The 18,728-nt window shown below is 41.8% G+C and overlaps 1 protein-coding gene across 3 annotated transcripts in view; it reads left to right on the plus strand.

Moving 5' to 3' along the window:
* SPAG9 (sperm associated antigen 9) overlaps window positions 1-18,728 on the plus strand; it is a 53,073-nt gene that overhangs the window by 17,034 nt on the left and 17,311 nt on the right. For 2 of the 3 annotated variants that reach the window (XM_075178117.1, XM_075178118.1), the window contains exons 4-10: window positions 4,532-4,626; window positions 9,878-10,025; window positions 10,564-10,759; window positions 14,329-14,428; window positions 14,573-14,694; window positions 17,877-17,934; window positions 18,494-18,646. In XM_075178117.1, the coding sequence (XP_075034218.1) occupies window positions 4,532-4,626; window positions 9,878-10,025; window positions 10,564-10,759; window positions 14,329-14,428; window positions 14,573-14,694; window positions 17,877-17,934; window positions 18,494-18,646 (872 nt within the window). Of the gene's footprint in view, window positions 1-4,531; window positions 4,627-5,463; window positions 5,774-9,877; window positions 10,026-10,563; window positions 10,760-14,328; window positions 14,429-14,572; window positions 14,695-17,876; window positions 17,935-18,493; window positions 18,647-18,728 lie in introns of those variants that run through there. The other variant, XM_075178120.1, reaches the window with a different exon arrangement.

Below are 18,728 nucleotides of genomic sequence, written 5' to 3' on the forward strand. Positions count from 1 at the left end.
GTCGCCAGAAAATCTGATATGTCCAATTTGTGCAGGTGCCTATGTGGCTGCATCGAGCACCGATGCTCTGCACACCATATTTGCACAATCTGATGACATGTGGGCTAAGGTCCTTTCTGGCACTGCAGAACGATAGAAAAGATTTGCGGATTTATACCCCCCCAATTCAATGTTTGGCTGCAAACAGAAGATGTTCTTTCTAATTGCAAGTAATAACTCCACTCTAATTAGCTTGTGACCTGGAAGGGGTCCTGTAACCTTGTGTGGATTCATCTTTACGTTGATATTGGGTGCAAAATTGTCATCCTGTGGATATCTTCAGTCACTATTGAGTGTAAAGGTTGGGGGCTGAGAACATCAGATTTTGTTCATGGGTTATGAGCTTTTCCCAACTACAATCTACAGCTGTAAATCAATGAACGATATACCGGACCCACTTGTAAACGTTATTAACCTCCACTTTGGAAGGACGAGTGGCTCCATCACAGCCACATAGTGAGCTGGTAATACCAGAGGCAGATGGTAATATAGCTGCTATTGACTATCACAGATATATCCAAAAATGTTTTTTGTTTTTTTCTCAAAAGTAACTAAAGACTTTGGCAATAAAGATCTGGTTCTGGGGAATAATTGTGTCCTGTGCACACGTATTCCTGGCAGAGAATCTGTTAAAAGACATTTCATGGCACTTCAGAGTCAAAATCATCCTAAATATTGCAGTTATTGTTAAGATGTTCATTATCCTGAGAATGTGGAGTGTTTTTGTTAGAAGTAATTTTGTAATGTGGTTCTGTGTGCATATAATTGTTTGCTTACATATAGTGACTCAGTCTCCTAATGGCAGAGAATTGAGGAAGTGTGGGCATGTGCTGAGTCTGTAGCTGATCCAGTGTCTGTTTTGTGTTCCCACGGTATAAACCCCACAACATCTGATATTTGAGGTTGCCTTTGCCTTCCTACTACCTCCTTCTGCATATTCAGTGCATGCTCCCTTGCTCCAACCCGTTTATCCAGTTTAACATAGAAACCTGGAATGTGGCGGCAGATAAGAACCGCTTGGCCCATCTAGTCTGCCCATTCTTTAACCTATGGTAACCTCAAACCCTATTTGATCCTTAGTTCTTTGTAAGGATATCCTTATCATCATCATCATCATTTATTTATATAGCGCCACTAATTCCGTAGCGCTGTACAGAGAACTCGCTCACATCAGTCCCTGCCCCATTGGAGCTTACAGTCTAAATTCCCTACTATAGACACACACTCACACACAGACAGAGAGGGAGAGACTAGGGTCGATTTTTGATTGCAGCCAATTAACCTACCAGTATATTTTTGGAGTGTGGGAGGAAACCGGAGCACCCGGAGGAAAGCCACGCAAACACAGGGAGAGCATACAAACTCCACACAGATAATGCCATGGCCGAGAACCGAACTCATAACCCCAGTGCTGTGAGGCAGAAGTGCTAACCACTAGGCCACTGTGCTGCCCACTTGTGTCTATCCCAAGCATGTTTAAATTGCTCTACTGTATTAGCCTCTACCGCATCTGATGGGAGGCTATTCTACTTATCCACTACCCTTTCTGTGGAGTAGTATTTCCTCTGAACCTACTTCCCTCCAGTCTCAGTACATGTCCTCCTGTTCTAGTACTTCTCTTCCTTTGAAGAATGTTTGCAGCATTATTAAAACCCTTGATATATTTGAAAGTTTCTATCATGTCCTGATCTTTAGTCTTTCCGTTTTGTGCTGTAGGCCATGCACCATTTTAGTTGCCCTTCTTTCTACAGTCTCTAATGTATTTATATCCTTCTGGAGACACGGCCTCCAGAACTGAACACAGTATTCTAGATGAGGCCGCACCAATGACCTATACAGTGGTGTTATTACTGCTCTCTTTCTGCTACCGATATCTCTCCCTATGCAACCAAGCATCTGACTTACCTTCCTCATTGCTTTTATATTGCTTACATGCAGTCACCTGAAATAGTGACAAATTTTCTGTATTCCATTTTCAACCACTTATTTCAGCACCTTGACTATAACTATAATTGGGCACCATCATCTAACGCCTCATGGTGACAGGTTTGTGTCCTTCCTTTCTTATCCACCATACTGACCGAGGGAGACAGTGGCGTGGTCAGCACTGGTCAGGGGTCAGCAGACCTACTCTTGTTCAGTTTTCAGTACTTACCGTTGACCAGTGGTGGTCACACCTTGATGTAAGGATGGGTTGTTGAGTGATAGGGTTGTGTAGGATGCACAGATACTTATTTAAGGTTTGAGACACCCCTCCACCTCCCCCCAGCATTATTCGAACCGATAATGCCAATACTGTCTGGTCGTCTTCTGTGGCACACGGTATAATGCTCGTAAAATTTGCCCCATGCTACCTGTAACTTGAAAAGTCTAGAAGTTGGGTGAAGGGAGGGCTCTTGCAAAACATGTTTTGTTTGATAGTGTACAATGGGGCTCTGTGGGAATGCTCATTAAGTATAGGGCAGAGTACAAGCTTCTATTAATCAGAGTTGTTGTTGTTGTTCAATGTCCATCTGTACGAGACCTTAATCTATGTCTATTGTGTATAAACAAATGTATTCCTGAGTTTATATTGAACCCCGTTACATGGCCCTGGAATCCAATAAAACCTTTTGTGTTTTTTAAAAGATAATGTGTAGATGTCCTGTACCCCCTGTGTGTGCAGGTTGGAAAGTAACTGATCACATGCAATGGAGTCAGGGAAATCCATTCTGAGTGGGTTAAAAATCAAATGTGTGCTCAGAGATAGAGATTGGCTGGTTATTCGGCAACTGGTTCACCAAAACATTCTTAGGGAAATAAACTATATGTTTAAAAATATTTCATTAAAAATACCAGCAGGTAAAAGCCCACAGGACACTGCGAGCCCACATAGACGAGATTCCACAGAGAACTGCAAATACAATCGCACATAAGAAGAGAACATGTACAGATGAGGTGGACTAAGGAGGTGCAGGCGTGAAACTAAGGGTAGAGAGGGACCTGCCCAGGGAGCTTACAGTCTAGATACTTAATCCTACATCTGTTAATGCCCAGTCATGGATGTAATCATTGAACCAACATTGAATGCTTCCAATAAAAATGAAAAATAAAAAAAATTATGTATTAAAAAAAATAAATAAATAAAAAAAGTTTTGTGTGTAGAATAGTTTTATTTCCACCATTGAACAGTAGATGACAAATTGTTTTAGAAAACATGGTGGGTGCGTAACGGATAATTTTATACGTACATACACACCAGATTTAAAATATGACTTACTAAATTGCTAAATGATTATTACAATAGGTCAGGGGTGGCCAACCAGTCGGAGCCTAAGTCATGAATAGCCAACACATGTTGGCTCTTCCCTCAGAACTCTTCACTCACACCTCTTCACATTCTCACCAGACCTCCCCCCGCTCCCTTTACTTACCTGTCACGCCTCTCACACAGACGCTTCTCCTTCTTCCCTGATTGGATAGCCTGTCATAACGTGACCTCCCTGCGTTATGCAGAGAAGGTCACATGACGCGACTGACGTCAGTCAGCCGAGCAGTCAGATCTGTGGCTGACAGCCACCGAGTATCAACGAGCCGGCAAGCAGCCTCAATTTTTAAGTTAAAGAGCCATATATGGCTGAAGAGCTGCATGTTGGCCGACCCCTGCAATAGATGAACGTTGTTATAATCTAATTGGACTAAATTCTGTGAAATCTTTGTATAAATATGTCTTGGAAAAGTTGTGTAAAGCGCACCGCCGTTGGCCTCTGGAGCAGTGGAAACTCATTCTCTGGAGTGACAAATCATGCTTCACCATCTGACAGGCGAATTGGGTTTGGAGGATGCTGGGATAACGCTTCCTACGTGAATGCGTACTGCCCTTGGACCCTTAATTCTCTAGAACGTCACTGTATGCCGTAGCATTAAGTTTTCCCTTCGGTGGAATTAAGTGCTTCTAAATCTCTGGCATCGGTTTTTGGAAGGCCCTTTCCCGTTTCAGCGTTGCGCCTATGCACACAGCGAGCGAGGTCCATCAAAAAATGGTTTCCTCAGTTTGATGTTTTAAGAACTTGACTGGCCAGCACAGAGTCCTGACCTCACCCTCCTTGAATGCCTTTGGGATGAAATGGAACGTTCACTGTGAGCTAGACCTCATTGCCCAAAACCCGTGCCCAACCTCACTAATGCTCTAATAGCTGAATGGATGTGAATCTCTGCGGCCATGTTCCAGAATCTAGTGGAAAGCCTTCCCCGAAGAGGGGAGGCTGTTATAGCAGCAAATGTCGGATCTACTCCATATTAATGCCCATGGTTTTGGAATGGGATGTTCAATCAGCGCATGGGGATAGGATGTTTGGTTGTCTACGTACTTTTGGCTGTGTAGTGTATTTAAATATCTGAAATATATTGTAAATGTTTAGTCTGCAATGGTCAATGTTTTTTTGTTTTCCCGTTTGGTTTGTATAGTTTAGGCTATAGAATTAACAGGCGATCCTTCCAAATCTTTCAATAGATGATCCATAATTACATGGAACACTTGGAACGTACCAAGCTTCATCAACTGACGGGTTCCGACCAGCTGGAAGCCACCATGCACAGCAAAATTAGGTAAGATCAATTTGGCTTTAAAATAAAAGGTGAAAAAAAATAAAAAATAAATTAATTTGCAGTGAGAAGGACGCCTCCCACCCCCAAAGCTGCTTTTGTCTGTTGGAGAGAATGCAGCCATTGTATTTAAATCCCGTAACAATGCTTGGGCTGATTCAGAAAAGCTGGCTGAATGATTGGAATTTTGTAGGAGAAGAGAACTGAAATGTACAGAAAATGTCATACCACACAGTGTTTGCTGGTGTTAAATCTAATTTATGCTCTTGTTTGGAACATGTATGTTTGTTTTTGTTTGTTTTTAAAAAGTGTGTGGGGTATTTATTTTTATTTATGTTACAGTATTTATTGTAATTACATTGCTTTAATTTTTTTTTATTTTTTTTTCTTAAACAATAGAAGAAGAAAATTGTATAATAACATATTTTGTTGGCCTATTCTTTAAAGGAGTGATGGGCAACCTGTGAGAGAACTACAAATCCCAGTGTGCTTTGCCTGATTATGAATGTCGGGGTACGCTGGGGCTTGACGTTCCGCCACAGGTTTCCACAGCCTGGTTTAAAGTCGCAAATGACAATTCCTCTTGTTCAGTGGTTATGCAAAGAGTTAATGTGACAATTTTATCTGCATTGTTTAATTGTTGGGTCTGTAGTCTTTCTAGGTTGAGTGCATGGTTGTTGTTGTTTTTTTGATGTGTTTTTTTTTTTTTTATCCCTGCTGAAGTCCCCAGATAATCAGTGTGCAGCGATTGGCTGCAGCGCGGGGAAGAGAATATTCCCTCCTCATTTATTTCTGTGGGAGAGACAGGCGGAGGGAGGAGGGGGGGGGGAGCCAGGGATGATGTCATCGCTGTGGGCTACTGCAGGAGCGTACACACTGGCTGTCCATGGCATCAGCTGAATGACAGACCCTCAGCAGAGTCCAGATACTCCCTTTAGTAGCCGTGTGGATTCCTTGATACCGGCGTGCCACCATGCCAGCGCAGCGCCATGAGTCCCAGATGCATGCTTCTGTTTGTGTTTGGCTTTGTTGGCGGGGCGGTGGTTATTAATTCTGCCATCCTAGTGTCCCTCTCCGTTCTGCTGCTCGTGCACTTCTCCTTTTCTACGGGCTTGCCAGCCTTAACGGAGACCCTCCCCAGGATCCTCAGGTACTCGGGGCCTTGTATTTGGGTGCCTGCCTCTTCTTAACCCTTCTGCTCCCAGCCAGGCCCCTTTTTGCCTTTAGAGGTTATTCGTGTTTATCACTGAAGCTTTACGTCATAGTTTATGTAGTTCATCACGATTGTACATTGCCACCTCCTATTACACACTAGAACGTACGTAATCTGTAAGATGATGGATTTAATTATTTTATAATATTTTGTGTTGGTTAATATTAATTTTCTGGCTGGTGAACTTGTTTACATGCAGTTTGGAGTTTTTAGCATATTTTATGTGTGGTTGTAGCATAGTGTTTTTGCTGCTGTAATTTAGAGGGTGGGTATTCCGGTTTTATGTGTGGTTGATTGTCCTGGTTCTGTAGCATCTTGTTTAACTAGGTCTGTTTTTATTAGGAGGAATGACTCGGTTCCATCATTAATTGTGTATGACCTTAATTCCTTTTCTGATTAGCCGGTAACGAGGACAACTGCTGCGTTCTCCTGCTCGTCCTTTCTCTACAATGAAGGAAACTTTTTGTTTTGTTTTGTTTTTATTGTAGCTTTTTTTTTTATTTTTATTTTTATTTTATTTAAGACTATTTTGCTCTAAATATTGCTATGTTTGTCTGAGATTTGTGTTGATGTTTTATATCAAAGTTTAGCTTTTATAGAAAATATTTGCTAAAGAGATAAGTGTGTGTGATCTTTTGGCTTTTTAAGACCTAAAACATTACTGCGGCAGCTTGTGTGCAATGGAAAATGTATAATTGGCTTTAAGTGGTTGTTTCTCGGGGAGACATAATTGTGCATTATTCACGGCTCAGGTGTACTGTAATGTATATGCGTAGATATGAAAGTGCTTGTCTTTCATTGAAGCTGGACAGTCAGCTACCTTGTAGGTCAGGCTGGGGGGAAGGGTGCTGGAGTGACTTGGTGTTTTCCTACAATCATGACTTTTGTATGTAGCAGGGGGATATGATGTAGCCTATAAGAACTGTGTTTTCAATAAATCCTAAAATGCTGGTGCCCCCAGTAACTGAGTAGGTGTTGCAGTGATTACGGGATGTACAGTACACCACCGATTCATAAAGCTCAGTATTGTAAAATGATCGGCCTTGGTGATCCTTGTCTCCGAGTGAGTCAGCTGTTTTATAGGTTACAAAACCCTTGACCAGAGTATCAGTGCTTAGCATTGAACTTAAGGGAGGAAAAGGTTCTTGTAAAGAATTATTGGCAGGAAGTGAAGCTTAGCATCCAGGTTTGCGGCTGAGCGATCAATCTTGTTTCAGTAGGATGTTTTGGTTTTTTGCAGACAGAATAGTAAAATATATTTTTATGGTACGATGCATATAACTTAAAAATTATTAGTGGATACATTTAAAGTGGACTGGAATAACTATGAAGTTCTGAATGTTTGTAGGTTCCGATAAGCAATGAGCAGAGTATACGGTATAATATGACCCAGCTTCAGCACAATGTTCTGGGTCCTATCAGCTCCTGACATCTAGGGGTAATTGTATCAAGCTGAGAGTTTTCTGGCGAGTTTGAAAAACCAATCGGAATCTAGTTGTCATATATTTAGAACATTCTACAAAATGACAGCTAGAATCCGATTGGTTGCTATAGGCAACATCTCCACTTTTCAAACCCGCCAGAAAACTCTCGGCTTGATACATTTACCCCCCTAGAGTGCTAGAAGGACGCTTGCAAATGTCAAGTAAATGTATTGACAATCGGAAAAAGCTCGGGCTTTTTCTTCTTAATGATAAATAACAATAAAAGACATCTTAATCGAAATATAATATCTGACAATATTAAATGTTACACAGCCCATGGACCTTTTTTATTTTATTTATTTCTATTTAATTTTTTTATCCTACTAGGTGCTAGAAGTTTTATTTCTTGCTGACCGCGTAAAGTTAAATACTACAGGTTGCTGTTGGGTGGCATCTGGTGTTAAAGCATCAGCCTCTTTCTTTAATTGTTTATCCAATGTATCTTGCCTTATGCCTAGATGGTGGTACTGGTTCCATTTGTTGTGAATGGGAAGGCGGAATATTCAGTCCACAAAATGTGTATAAGCAATGGGTTCTGCTATATAGAGTTACCATATCCATGAATAAAACAGGGCATAGATGCACAAGAAGCTAATGGGACTTGGCAATGGGATTAGTATTGATGCGCAATAGAGGGGAGATTATTGGATGGAAATTGATGAGAGAGATATGTTGATCAGGTGATTCTGGGGAACAGAGGATGATTATTGTGGACGGTGGGATGGAGTTGGGGATGGAGAGGTCAATGATAATGCTCTGGTTGGGGGATGAATGTGTTTTGGGGGAGTAGGGTAGAGAATGGACTTGAGGTAGGATAGAAGAGTTACAGGAAGATGATGTCTGATGCGTAGATAGAAAGGAGTAAAGATGAGTTATGATATGGATTAAAGGGAGTGTAATATCTAATGGGGGCTAGGTGTATGGTCTGCTACTTAAATATATATAAAATATAAAAATGTGCAAAAATTTGCTCCTCTATTTTCAGGCTTAGCCTTTGATTCACTTTTGGTCACCTATGCATAGAATAGAACTTAGGAGAGCTTGAGGAGGTTCAGAGAGTGGCTAACTTGCTAACAGAATGGTGGGTTACATTATAAGGAAGGCCTTGACAAACTGGAGATATATATATATATATAATAATAAAATATTTATTTATAAGGCGCCACAAGGTTTCCGCAGCGCCGTACACAGTACAGACAATGGACAGTACAGGGAATAACAGTACAGAACAATAAACGAGTAATACCAAGGCTTCAGATTCTCCAGGAAAAGCAAAAATATTGAGGTTGGAGCAGAAGAGAAGGTTTAGAGACAGGAGGGAGAAGGGCCCTGCTCATTAGAGCTTACATCCTAAAGGGAGGGCAAACAGACAATCTGCACAAAGGGAGTCAGAGGAGGGGAGTAAGCGCACCCTTTTCAAAGGAGGATCCAGGAGATGAGAGCGAACATGGAAAGAGGGTTAAGTGGAGGGCTGGTCAGCTTTGAGGAAGAGATGAGTTTTGAGTGCCCGTTTGAAGGAGCAGACGGATGGAGCGAGGGAGGTCATTCCAGTGCAAGGGGGCAGCTCGGGAGAAGTCTTGAATTCTGGAGTGGGATGAGGTTATTAGAGTGGAGGAGAGGCGACGGTCATTGGCCGAGCGCAGGGACCGGGCGGGAGTGTGGATGGAGCGGAGATTGGAGATATAGGGGCAGAAGAGTGGGAGAGGGCTTTGTAGGTGAGGGTAAGAAGTTTGAAAAGGATTTGATAGGGGAAGGGGAGCCAGTGAAGGGCAAGGCAGAGAGGGGAGGCAGAAGAGGAGCAGCGAGAAAGGAAGATAAGCCTCGTCGCCGCATTGAGTATAGAACGATGGGGGGCAAGGCGAGAGCGGGGAAGGCCGGTGAGGAGAAGATTACAGTAGTCCAGCCGGGAAATGATGAATGAGCGCGCGGATAATAGTTTTGGTTGCTTCATTAGAATATATATATATATATAATTTGAGGACAAGAGATTTGTCGGAGCTTCAATACTAACGACTGTACAGGTAATCGGGGTCCATCCGCTGGAGGAGAGCTATTTCCCCACCACTGCGAGCATGGTTAGATATTTGCTTTCATTGCCTAGCTGGGGTAGTAGTGACAGAATCACTGAAGGAAGGATATTGTTGACTGTGATATTCTAACTTGGCAGATGATTTTGGGAGTTGTTACATAGTAACTAGTATAGTAGACAGAATAACCATTCTGTCTCCCACACCAGCCAGATTTATGGATGAATGTTCTTTTTTTCATAGACTGTTTGGTAGTTTCTACTGTCGGCAACTAAATAAGGGAGGCTGGATGTCCCCGCAAATGACCTGAATTCTCCGCCCAGTGTTTATTGTGCAAAACCAGTATGGTTCTTCCAGATGTTCATTTTTGGTACATTTTAGTAGTGACCCATTTTATTAATTAGACTTGAAACCTATGAGCGATTTTAGCAGAAATGGATTACACTGTTAGAGTGTAACCATAGATCTATAATGTTGAATCAGTTGTGGTCTTTCCCCTGCGAAAGTAACTTATTTAATCTACCAATCAGGAAAGAGCGTCCCATCTCTTTGGGGATCTTCCCACTGTCTCCCGGTGACTCTTTGGTTTTACCAGACACCCATGGCGCTGACACCCCTGGAAATGGACCCTGGAAACTTCACGAACATAAACATGCACGTTGCAACACCAGTTTAAAGGTACTATATATTGTCTGCGTGCTGCGGGATTTGTGGTGCACGGCAGCCGCTAATGCCCGTCACTTACCAGATCGGGATACTTTGCTGCACAGGTTTACAAAACTGTTTAAATATAATATTACATGTTAAGACTAGTTTGTCTTTGATTTCCTCTGCAGAAATTGGGCTATTGAAGTTTTACTTTAATCATTCATATTTAGTTCCTGCCCCATTGGAGCTTAAAGTTCCCTAGCACACATGTACAAGGACACATTGTTTTCGCCAGCCAATTAACCTAACAGTATGTATTTGGACTGTCAGAGGAAGCCAAGCATTTATATTTAAAGGAGAGGGCCACGTAAAGTAAACATTTTAAATCCTCCTTCCCCCTCCCCTACTAGCAGAACGGCAGAGGTCTAATGTCCTTGACGCTCAGTCCTGCTCAGCTGAAATTCGTTGCGGTATGTTTGTGATAAAGATGTTTTTAGATCCGCCTGGGTGTAGTAAATACGTCATTGGCACTGGGTCTAACAGACGTCCCTTCTTGCTGCCGTTTCAGGATGAGTTGTTGAATCTCAGCCAGTCTGGGGCAGGTAAGACTGCTAGCCTAGACCCTGACAACATGGTGCACCCATCGTCAAAAGAGCAAAAAGATGAGGTCATAATGAAGGCAAATTTAAAGAACAACAATGTACAGAAAAACAAGAATTCTGAAGATGAGCAGGTTAACCAGGAGACCACCCCATCGTCTACCGGTAGGTTATAGCTTCATGTTCAATGATGCTGGCCCTTTATATTTCTGTAAGAGATGATTAAACACCCTCCCTTTCTCATTAATGACTATATTGTACCATGTATTTGTAAACATCCCGGAATCTTTTATGTGAGAGAGATGTGCACATTTGTACTAAACCGTAACAACCAATCAGCATTCAATTTGTATCTGTTAGACCATGGAAACGTATGTCTGATGGTTATTATTTCACAGTGGAATGTTCCAATACACCCTTTTGCTGTAATTCAGTGACCAATACAATGGTCAATTGTGCCTGGTTGTGTGGCTTGCAGCAGAGTTTGTTGCATTGGTGCCTCTAGATTGTAGGTAATAGTAAGCAGTAGGCTATGTCCTTTGTAATTAGTAATGGATATTCATATTGCACAGATTTGGCTGTTTAAGGCTGTTGAGAAACCAATGTCTCATCTGAGGTCACTGAATGGTTCCTTGCAGACCAGAATGGTGGTATTATATTTGGGAAACTATAAACCTATACATCAACTATATTATGTTTCACAAAAATTGTGTATATCGATTCTGTCTATAAATGCAATTTCTGGAAAACTGTTTCATATGTTTAATTCCTGGTATCAACCCTTTATGGAGAGGTGTTTTATTTTGAACTCAAGATTTTATTATATAAACACAAGTGACAGAAAACTTGAATGAAACATTAAAAACACAAATACCAGCCAGTGTCACTTTCCATAGTAAAAGTACATATTACAGTGAAACAGGATAATAATGAATAAAGGGTGGGTGAGAGACGATGGACATTGAAGTGGTCTAGAGCAGGGAAGGGTGTGATCGTCAGGTAAGCTAAAAAGAGTGTATACTCCTACGGGAGGGGATGTTGTCAAGTTTGTATTATGGGACTCAGAGGCAATAGGCCTGGGGATCATACGGAGGGAGGGTTATTTAGAAAATTATAAAGTGTGGAACCCTAGAAATACAGCCAGGGAGCCCAGATTTGATGGAATTTGTCTTGTTTTAGTAGCGAAGTGATATTTTCTCCATGTTGGCAATGAACCAAACATAGGATCTTAGAGAAGAGACGCAGGGATGGGGAAGGAGGGCTCCGTGTGCATCCACAACTTGGCTATCAAACATCTAGCGGCCGCCAAAACGTGTGAAGCTAATTTCACTGAGTGCGGATCTAGGTCTTGTATAGGGTAGCAGAGTAGGAAGGACCATGGATCTTTCCTGATAGGACATTGAAGGAGAGGAGACCCCCAACACTATCCCAGAAGTAGGAAATGAAAGGACACGACCACCAAATATGTGCAAGAGTGCCTCGTTGACCGCAGTCTATCGGGTGTGAGATACCATCTGTAGTAAATCTTGTATGCATTCTCTTTAATCAGCGTAGATGTAGAACTAGAGGCCACATTCAGTCTGATGGTTTCCCAGCAGTCCTCCTCCGGAGGAAGGTCCAGATCTCTCTCCCACTCCCTCTCGTGTGCATTCCCAGGAGTCGGCATATTCTCCAGCAAGAGGTTATACAAGGAGGATATCGTACCTTTCCACAAGGGGGAAGAGAGGCAGAGAGTTTCAAATGGGGAGGTGAGGTGAGTTATCCGACAGAGACTGGAGGAAATGCAGAATCTGCAGATATTAATAGAAAGGTGGGTGAAAGTCAGGGATTTTGGAGCAGAGAGGGTCATAGGGTATGGGCTTTGCCCACTCGAGAAGGTTACCGGTGAATCGAAAACTTGCTGTTGTCCATGAAAAAGATCGAGACCTACCCAGAGGGAAGGCGGGGTTATGCCACAGGGGTGTGATGGCGAGAGGGCTGGAGTGAACAGATAAATGACGCTTACAGGTCTCCGAGGTCCAAGCAGCAAATTCCAACGTTGGAAGACGTTTAATCAGAGCCTTCCTAGGAACGGGAGGCATTCCCCAAAGACCAGATAGGTCAGGCAGGGAGAGAGAGGCAACTTTTATGTTTGCCCATGCGTGAGAGGCGGGAGGTGCAAATGAGGTCACCACTGAACTAAGATGGGTCGCCCAGTAATAAGCGATGAGGTCGGGGAAGTCCCACCTCCACGGCTCGTAGGTTTTTTAAGTAGCGCCAGTCGGACCCTGGGAGGCCTGCCCCGCCAGACAAATTTAGCTAAGTGTCGTTGTGTAGAGTATAATTCGGAGAGAGGAATCTTAGCAGGCATTGTCTGGAAAAGATAAAGGAGTTCAGGCAGAATAGTCATTTTCACCGCGATGATCCTGCCCAGCCACAATACGATTAGGGTCTTTCAGGAGAAAATATCTGTTTTAAGTTTGAGGAAAAGAGCTGGATAGTTCTCCTTGTATAGGGACTCATAAGAAGTGGTAATGTAGACTCCCAAGATACTTACATTTTTTCTTCTGCCATCTGAAGTGGAAATGAGGTGCTTAAAAATAAACTGCTTATAAAATGTTACCCTATATTTAAAAATATATGAAATTCTTCCTTTTGGAGCAGCCCCCTAGAGGACGAGCATCCTAGATCTCAAGTGAGGAGACTGTGTTAGTCTTCACTGTGGACCTCAAGGTTATGGCACGCTCATAGAAGTCATACAGTCTTGTGGTTTCCAGAGTACTTCTAACAGCTCATTTATTAATGCTCAGTGCCTTCTAATGGATCGCACAGTTCACTGAATGTATTGATTACGTCTACAGTAAAGAGAATACCGCAGGGATCTTGAGAGAAAGGAGAGGTTCCGTGTCTGTTATTAGCCAAACATTTTATTGATGATGATTTACTTGGCAGAGTTGAAAGCTACAGCTTTCAAAAAATGTGCAAAGCAACATAATTTAAATAGAAGCAGATTTCAGGTCTCTAAGTCAGCAGTGTATTAACTCTTTGTTTCTTTTTTTTTTTATTTGCTTTTTTTTTTGTCTGACCTTACTATCGTCTTTCTATTGGTATTATGTCTACAAATGAAAGGGAGGCTACTGAATAGACACGGTGGATACTAGAAAAGTCTTTTGTTATGTATGGGATAACACAAGAGCTAGTTACAATGGCACCATTAGGTTTTCAATGGTAGTTACACTGTAATAATCGGGGACCCCCATTTTTGCGGAAAAGCAGCCAAGGAAAGAAGCTCCTCAATGTCTTTTAATGTTTTTCCTGTTGGTAGTTCTACGTAGTTTTTCAGCAGCTAATCACTTGTGTGATAGATGCTGGATACCTAGACTTCTATAAAGCTGCTGGTGTTTTGCTGCTGGCCCTAAACGCTGCTTAGCAACTCTTTAACAATTGCCAGAACAGACCATCTTCTTTGTGTGAGGCCCTCTAAGCAAAACACATTTATATCAATAGGGCAGCAGTAGAATATAAAGCACTGTAGGAAAAAGTGTAACTACAAATCATCCCCTTCTTTCTATTGATGAAGTTTATTTATTTCTAAAGTAGACATGTATTTATATATGTTTTATCATCATTTTGGCCAGTAGGACCACTTTACTCTACAGTCAATGGGGCAATCAATATGAATGTGACTACCGAGTCTTAAATACAGTGGGCTTATGTGACAACACTACTGATGAATTTTCACAAATGTTTTCCAGATACCAATGATAATGTGGAAAAATCAGAGGTCCAGTCTATCATAGAATCCACTCCGGAGTTGGACATGGACAAAGACCCCAGAGCATATCAGGTTACCAGGTGAAAAATGTATAGCCACATACCTGTAATATAAATGCCAGCACAAAGGGCTGTTCATCAATAGCCTATAATAAATCCCAACCATGGGATATTGTTTCATTGCTTAGCAACGTTGAATACGAACACGTTTCATCTTTTCCTCAGTACCCCATCCAAAGGGATTGAAAATCAAGCATTTGACCGGAACACAGAGTCCTTATTTGAGGAATTGTCGTCAGCTGGAACAGACCTTATTGGAGATGTCGATGAAGGCGCCGACTTGTTAGGTAATTCATTTACAATCTTTGTTCGGGGGCAGATTGAGCACACACCTACGCTAACCTACCCACTTGGATGTTGCTCTGTATGTTGTGTGCAAGAAAGTAAATGGGAAATTCTGCCTGGTTTTATGGATAGAGACCTTTCTGTGGATTTCTCAGCACAAATACTGCTGCCTGCATTTGGGAAGTAAACTCTGAAGGGTCACACACAAAAAGGTCTTATCTGAAAAGACAAAAACAATTGTGCTTCATGTGGGCTGCAGTGTGTAGCAGGAACTAATATGTAGTATAGCCAATACCATCTATAGAAATATGTTTAAAGCTCTAATTGATAAATCAATTTGAAAGTTGTGCAATTCAGATTAGTGAAATCTTTAGACTGAGTTCTAATGAGCAAGGCCCTTTTTTATTTGTTTGTTGTGCATATAGTTTGTTTTAGTTGTACAGCATTATTACGATGTTATTTGAGGACCAAAAAAACGGTCCCCTGAAAAATATTATTCTGCTCACCAATCAAAAATTCCTGCAATGGAACGTTGAAAAACGCACTGCAGACAGTTGCCTGGTCACATTGCTTACTCATAATGTTGGTTGGATACTCCGCCTAGGTTTCATTCATATTCTTTATTTAGAAATGGCTAACAGCCTTGTGGTTAAAATGCAGTGCTCATTTTGTTTTAATCTGTCCTGGATTTCTGCAGCAGGAAGTCTTAAGAATTTTTCAACTTGAAAGTAGTTGTTCAGACTTTTAAACACTTTTCTACCACTGTTTTCAGCTCTGGGTGGTGACGGATGTATGACACAGCTGTGCAATCCCCACCTGGTTTTCACTTATATTGACTTGGTAAATTTGGCTGGACTTCCTGCATCAGAAAGTGCTGTATTTCACCCATAACACAGCGGAAAAGTGATATGTCTGTATATATGCGTGTATATAAACAATATATGTGTATTGAGTACATTCAGGTACATAGGTCACCTTCTAGTTATATTCTAATATGGGGACTATCTCCCGGAATACAGCATGAATAATTTACTTTTTCTGTGTACCAGACATATTTTCTCTGGAGTGAAAACTCCTCTTGTTTCCTGTCAGTCTATAGTCCGTCTCCTCACTTACTGAGCTGTGCTTCCTTCCTGACATTTACTCCTTCTCGTGTTTAGACATATCTGTCATCAAGTTATTTATTGCTCTACGTATTGAATTAACCAAATTCTGTTGTCTCTTGTCCTGTAAAGAGAGAGGGATATTTTTTATATTTTGTTCAGTTCTAGAATTAATTTATTCTCCATTCAGATCCTCCTCCTTCCTACTTGTCCAATACTGAATCATCCGAAACAAGAATTTTAACAGAAATGTATGAGGGGTGTTTGTACTTCAGAGGGGCATTATCCACTCTTGACAGGTCCTCAAGAACCTGAATCAAGGAACCAGACCTGGTTCTGAGAAGGATTAGAAGGTGGTAAATGTGGACATCAGAGCCACTCGGGCCCCAGCATCTCCTGAGAGGTCTCATACCCGGAGTGTTCTTTTTGAGACATAGGAGCAGCGCCAGGAGTACAGAGGGGCCCAGCTGTCCACAACTAGTTTTAAATAGGGATGTGCACCGGCCACTTTTGGTGTCTGGTGTTTTGGGTTCGGATTTGTTTTGCAAAACACCTGTCGAAAGGTTTTGGTTCGGATTTAAGGTTTTGGATTCGGATTTATTTTGAAAAAAACATAAAAAGTGTTAAAAATCAAGTTTTTGGGTTTATTTTCACTCCTACGCTATTATTAACCTCAATAACATTCAATAACAATCATTTCCACTAATTCCCAGTCTATTCTGCAGAATCAGTGAACTTTGTAATATTGCAGTACCAATGGACTTATACTGCAGGATTGTTTTTGGATGTTTTTTTTTTAATTTCTTTTTTTTATAATTTTTTTTATAACTTTTTTTAAAAAAAAATTGTGCTGTGCTGTGTCCTTCTAAGGGCATTGTTATTTCCCCAGCACAGCACAGCACGAGATATAGCAGGACAGAGGACCACCTAACACAACCTCCCTCTACCCTGATCAATGCCTGAGTGTAGATGGTGGCGGCTAGCGGGGAATTTATAGGATCCGAGTATCGCGAGATCCGACAGCGGGATTATGACTCAGAGCCTCGGTTTCAGTTTTGCAATTGGCGGGAATACCCGGATCTGTCTCTGATCCGGCTCGGATCGGCAACGTTCGGGTGGGCTCGGATTTCAGATATCCGAGCCCGCTCATCTCTAGTTTTAAATATGGCTTTATGCACATAATTAAGTGGACCCACCAAGTAGGTGGCTACCCTGCTGTTTAACATAGGTCTGAGCCCCAAATATGTCCCCACTAAGGGACTTAAGATGGAGCGAGTGCACACTAAATGAAAAAACATAGCACCTCCTGGAATTTTAGGTGGTGAAGGGAAAACAGTGTCAGGTGCTGGAGACGACGTGTCCCTTGGCCATGTTAAACACGTGACAGACTGCTGAGGTGGAGACTTGCCACCAGAGCGAAAGTCTGAAGATGGGATGGCTACTGCTGTTAAACAGAATTTGTTATAGAGGGGTTTGATCCGCTGGCTGTTGTCACTTGTTACGTGGCCGTGCACCCCATCCAGTATTCCTGGCTGTCCAGAAACGGGTCACTGGGCACTTTGGAAAGTGAGGGTTAGTGGCTGTTGGATTGGGGTTTATGTGGCGGATATTGGTAGAACGGAGAAAGCTATGTTGATGTGTATATGGCAGAAGAATGTAAGTATAGCAGACTCATAGAGTATGGGGTGGTAGAGAGGTGGGGGGGGATCTAACAGAGTCACAGCGATTAATAGGGATAAAAATATGAGTAGTATTTAATAAAAGAATAGAAATAAAGTAATAAATTGGGGAGAAATTTATGAATGCAATTGTTGAAATAAATATGAAGGCTATCTTAAAGTTTTAAAAAAATATTTATGTATTACTACCTATAAAAATATATAAATGACCAAAAGGCGTGGCTGGCAGCTAGATCATACATAATTGTCCAAAAGCAGAGTGCAGAGCTCAGTCTCACTACAGCCTGTTCATGTGTTTACATTGGGCACACCCACTTGGCGCCTCACTTAACCCTTTCATTTCATCTACTGCTAATAGGCAGTAAGACACTATTTATTTATTGCAACGCTTGTTTCTTTCAGGAATGGGGCGAGAGGTTGAAAATCTTATTTTGGAGAACTCGCAGCTTCTAGAAACAAAGTACGTCCCTTTTTGTATTCCCTCTGGGCATAGAGCTCTCTCTATAATCACTGTAAACTGATACAAATGTAGGTCAGCGTTGCCATCCGTTATTCTTTCAAGAGAAAAATACATACAGGATGTCTACGGAGACCACTTTCAAATGTCTAACATTCCATTGTTCTGCCCGTTCCTGTTACAAAGAAGACTTCCTGTTAAGGCAGAAGTCATGGTGTGCATAGCAAAGATGGCGTAGGCCTTGCATCAAGTATATTGTTTTTGAGAAATCTTTTGTACTTTTATTTATTAATGGGCGATCCTAGGTGACCATACAAATAACAATGCATGCACTATACTAATTAATTTAGTCTATGGAAGTTATACTATAGTGATTGGTTTTAGAGAGGTATTTCGGCACTGTAGTGCAGACACTGTAATATGCTGACTAATTCTGGATCTTTTGGGTGCTTCCAACCTTCGAAAACGCTCGTAAAATAAGATTACACGCTGCCGTCCTTTTTTGTACCTGGAATGTTGTGTTGTGATGCATTTTCCGCTTTTGTGCTTGGTATAAACCTAGGAACGCCCTGAACGTGGTGAAGAATGACCTGATCGTGAAGCTGGATGAGCTGGTGTGTGAGAAGGATGTCTTACAGGGTGAGCTTGCGTCCATCAAACAGGCCAAACAGAAGCTGGAAGAGAAGAACAGGGAGCTGGAGGAAGAGCTAAAGAAGTACGTTTCTGCCTGTATCTGATTGTAGCTGCTATTTACTGTAGTGAATTATAGTCTTTTACTGCCCCCTATTCCCTGTGCT

This window comes from Mixophyes fleayi, chromosome 6 (genome assembly GCF_038048845.1).
Source record: "Mixophyes fleayi isolate aMixFle1 chromosome 6, aMixFle1.hap1, whole genome shotgun sequence".
NCBI classification, from domain to species: domain Eukaryota; kingdom Metazoa; phylum Chordata; class Amphibia; order Anura; family Limnodynastidae; genus Mixophyes; species Mixophyes fleayi.